Here is a 4,784-nt window from a genome sequence, read left to right as displayed (position 1 = left end):
AATAGTTGTGTTTGGCTTTAAAATCTTCATTGATTTGTCTATAATAATGTACCACATATCATCATCTTGTGCAGCTAAATGAACATATATTCTAATCTTCCAATCGCCAAAATCATATTTAGATAACATTGAGATCTTTCTGAAAGAGGTCATTTTATGTATAGTGTCCAAACACAATAATTAACCTTTGCTGATACCACTTGTTAGGATTGAAAAATTGTTTTGAGGTGGGTAAATAAAAAATCTCAACAAATTTGCAAAATAATTTGGTTTTGTTAACAACACTAAATTGTTATTCTTTACGTATCAATATGTCAACAGTTGGATACTGCGCGGAAATAAGCTCACTGAATAATTTGGACAACAAAATGGAAAGGTTGAATTAACAGTTAATCTATCAAATTGAATGTAAATAAGAGCACATAAAATGTTTATGGATGTATGGAAACATGAATAACTCCAACGTCGCCCCTTCTTCCACTCAAGAATGATTCAACTAAAAGACTTTGGTATTACAAGCAGTTTTCAACAACCAATTTCAGCAGAGCTTATCTTTGGCCTATTGAAACTCCCAGATATCTCACAATTTAAACAAAATAACAAGTAAAACTGTTACTATCAATTACAAATATTTCTCAAGGAAATATACTAAAGGTAAGGACCCGTGCTAATTATATCTTATTTGGTAATAATTTATATTTATTATTTTATAATGATGAATTAAAATAATTAAGCCAAATAATAAAATTATGTGTTTAAAATATGTATTAGAAAATATCGTTTATAGACGATATTAAAATGCATATTTGAATTTTATAGCACACGGGAGTTGAAATAAATCAAACAAGGTCACTTTTACCATCAATAAATACGATTTTGCCCACTTTTATCGTGACCCTGTCAATACCGCCGCAACTTCGCCGCCCAAAATCGCCGTCTTCTGCCGCTCAAACTCAAAATTTATTGAGGTGATATGTTCCTTGTCGTACGTAAGCTTTGTTTTGATACCAAAATTTTGCTGTCTTCTTCTCCGACGAGTTCGTCGTCTGTTGACGATGAGCTTAGTATTTAAGCTCGATTTTCATCATTGTTTTGACAAGTTTGAAGGCTGCCTGAGGGTAGAATTTAGTCTTTTGAATTTTATGCAATTTTGGTCCAAATATCGCATTAATACTGATTAATTATTTGGTTATTGTTGTAGGTTTCGGAATTGTGCGAGTTAGAGGTATAATTCAGTGAACCTAAAATTTATCTTTGAACTAATAATGCGATAATTCAATAAAAATAATGATAGTGTGATAATTAGTAGAATTTATTGCAATAATTGGAGTTAATAAAATAATGAAATTCGAATATTGGAATTTCCGAAATTTAAAATGCTTAAATAGTTGAAATTGAATTTTTAGTGAATGTAAATGGTTGTGGAATCTTTATATGATAATAAGACTATTTAAATTAATATTGAGGTGATTTATCTGAGTTTCATTTCCAGGATTTTCTTGAGGATTTAAATTACTGTTAAATTGGTTGAGGTTACGTAAAGATCGATTATTTTTCATGATGTCTGACAGATGCATTTGATGATTCTGTGTATGATTTACTTGATATTTGTCGATTTATGTGATATTATATGCTGACTCGATTATTATCAGTTGGTAATTGATGTGCGAAATAAAATAAAATATTTATTTTGTCCACACACATTTTTATTTTAGTTAGACACATCAATACAACTGAATATATCATATTGCGCATGTATTTTATGGAAATACAGTTATATTTCGATTGAGATTCATTATATATATGATATGATATTTTGACATGGAGATATTTGGCTACCTTGATTCGGTCCAGCTTAGGTAGTTGCTGGCTTCGAGACTGGGCCACGTCTGAAGCACGGTCCACTAAGTCGTGGTTACCTTGATATGGTCCGACCTAGATACAATTATATTTCGGTTGAGATATATATGATATAATATTGTGTCATGTATTTGAAATTAATGGATTTTGATTAGTTTTATTGTTTAGAATGAAATAATATATTAAATTTTAAATCTATACTTTACTTATTTTAAAATTGATAATACAAAGTATAATGAATTTCAAATGACATCATTAATGAGTAAACTTTAAATATATTTTTATTAACATGAAATACTATATAAATATGTAAAGGTTAATTTTCCACATATTTCGCAAAAGAAAACTAGCTCATTCCTTAATCTATAATTTAACAAACCCCACATAAAAATGTTTATAAAAATTAAAGAATATATTCCATTGTTTGTTCTTAAACGATGTTTGACCAAAATAAATTTCTTTTTTTTACTAAAGTGAAATGATTTTAAAGAGCTTATAAATTTGAAAAAGGTATTTGACAATAAATTAACAAGAGCTTATAAGAAAGATGCTTAAGATTTAGCTGTTTATTAGTTTTCAAAGTTCTTTTTTTTAAAAAAATTGTCTTCCTTACTTATTCTAGCTAAAATAATTTTTCGACATTTTAAAATATCAAAATAACCCACCAATTTTTATTATATTCCAAACACATCATTGCTAAAATCTAATGATACCGATCGATTCTAAAAGTGTGAAAAAAAATATTTATTTGTATTATTTTTTGTAATATTTTTCGATTTTTATAGTTATAATAATAAAATACGACCATGTTGAAATAAGAGCTTATATATATATTTTATAAACCGTCTAAAAACAATTAATAAAAAAAGCTTATTTCAAACTTTCAATTTAAATTTTTTTAGGGTGAGGTTGATCTGATTAATATTTGCTGAGAAACAAACCCAATCCCACCCCACCCCACCCCACCCTGTAAAGCTTGTTTCTTTATAATCCATTCATCCAACGCCCACCCTTTCTCCTTAGGGTCCTCGAATTTCCGATACAATCCCTCAAAACACAACTCCGCCAACGTCACACTGCAAATCAAGAAAATGCAGTACAATACGATGATCGGAGGCTCCTCATATCCGCCGGATACCAGCAAGACCACCAAGCTCGAGCGCTACAACAGCTACATCCGCCGCGTAAACAGCACCAAACTCCTCCAAGCTTCCTCCAAGCTCCTTTTCCGTGTGACTCTCTTCGTTGCCTTGGTCTTGATCTTCTTCTTCACGCTCAACTACCCGCCACTCTCCGGCGACAACCACCACATTCACGCCACCAACAACTTCTTCTCTTCCGCTTTCTACGGAAGCGGCGCCGCTTGGGAGAAACAGGTCCGCCACTCCTCCACTCCCAGACGGCCAAACGGGTTCTCCGTCTTGGTCACCGGAGCCGCCGGATTTGTCGGGTCGCATTGCTCCTTAGCTCTTAAGAAACGCGGGGACGGTGTGCTGGGGATTGATAATTTCAACTCGTACTACGATCCGTCACTGAAACGGGCCCGGCAGAAGCTGCTTAAAAAGCACGAAATCTTCACCGTCGAAGGGGACATTAACGACGCTGAATTGCTGAACAAATTGTTCGACATCGTTCCGTTTTCGCACATTTTACACTTGGCAGCTCAGGCCGGTGTACGATACGCTATGCAAAATCCACTCTCCTACGTCAACTCCAATGTAGCCGGATTTGTTAATCTACTGGAGGTCGCTAAAGCCGCCGATCCTCAGCCGGCTATCGTTTGGGCTTCATCGAGCTCCGTTTACGGGTTGAATTCGGAGGTTCCTTTCTCTGAAACGGATCGAACGGATCAACCGGCTAGCTTATACGCCGCCACGAAAAAGGCCGGCGAAGAAATCGCCCACACTTACAACCATATATACGGGCTATCCATAACTGGGCTGAGGTTTTTCACCGTCTATGGGCCGTGGGGAAGGCCCGACATGGCGTACTTCTTCTTCACGAAGGACATCCTCCAGAGCAAGTCGATCAATGTCTACGTGACCCAGGAAGACAAGGAGGTGGCGCGTGACTTCACGTACATAGACGACATCGTGAAGGGCTGTGTCGGTGCGCTCGACACGGCGGAGAAGAGCACCGGAAGCGGCGGAAAGAAGCGAGGGACGGCGCAGCTGAGGGTGTACAACCTGGGGAACACCTCCCCGGTGTCGGTGGGGAAACTGGTCGGGATTCTGGAGAGTTTGCTGAGTGTGAAGGCGAAGAAGCACGTGATCAAAATGCCTCGAAACGGAGACGTGCCGTTCACGCATGCTAACGTGAGCTTGGCGTACAGTGACTTCGGGTACAAACCGACAACCGACTTAGCCACCGGATTGAGGAAGTTCGTGAAGTGGTACGTTAGTTATTATGGGATCGAATCGAGGGTAAAAAAGTAAATTGACGCCTCAACCAATGAGGAAGCATAAGTCTCAATCATCACATGGGAAGTTAGACCATGCTTAAATTTTTATTTTACTTTCCACATATTAATTTTTTTTTATGTGTCTGTCTATTTGGACCAATTAATGTCATTAATTATTGTAATAGGTAATAGATTTTTACACAGAAAAGAAAAAAAATAAGAAGAAACGAAAGGAAAAGTGTAAATCAGTGAATTTGGAATTGTATTATATATCATGTGCTTTTAATTTAAAGATGAAATAAGGTATTCTATAATTTTTGGTTGTATCGTGATTATATAATGTAAGAGTAGGTCTCTTGAGAGACGGTCTCACGAATTTTTATCTATGAGATGGGTCAACATTATCGATATTCAGAATAAAAAGTAATACTCTTAACATAATTAAAAGTAATACTTTTTCATTGATAAATCAAATAAGAGATCCGTCTTATAAAATACGACCAGTGAGATTGTCTTACACAAA

At 35.6% G+C, this 4,784-nt stretch overlaps 1 protein-coding gene across 1 annotated transcript; it reads left to right on the top strand.

Moving 5' to 3' along the window:
• The first annotated feature begins 2,864 nt into the window (after positions 1-2,864).
• On the top strand, positions 2,865-4,409 carry LOC140967316 (UDP-glucuronate 4-epimerase 6-like). Its single transcript, XM_073427777.1, has one exon. The coding sequence runs from the start codon at positions 2,952-2,954 to the stop codon at positions 4,293-4,295; it is 1,344 nt and encodes a 447-aa protein (XP_073283878.1). The 5' UTR covers positions 2,865-2,951; the 3' UTR covers positions 4,296-4,409.
• Positions 4,410-4,784: the final 375 nt, after the last annotated feature.

Source organism: Primulina huaijiensis, chromosome 2 (assembly GCF_012295235.1).
Source record: "Primulina huaijiensis isolate GDHJ02 chromosome 2, ASM1229523v2, whole genome shotgun sequence".
Taxonomy (NCBI): domain Eukaryota; kingdom Viridiplantae; phylum Streptophyta; class Magnoliopsida; order Lamiales; family Gesneriaceae; genus Primulina; species Primulina huaijiensis.
The sequence above is the reverse complement of the archived record's forward strand: the minus strand, read 5'-3'. Positions and strand labels throughout refer to the sequence as shown.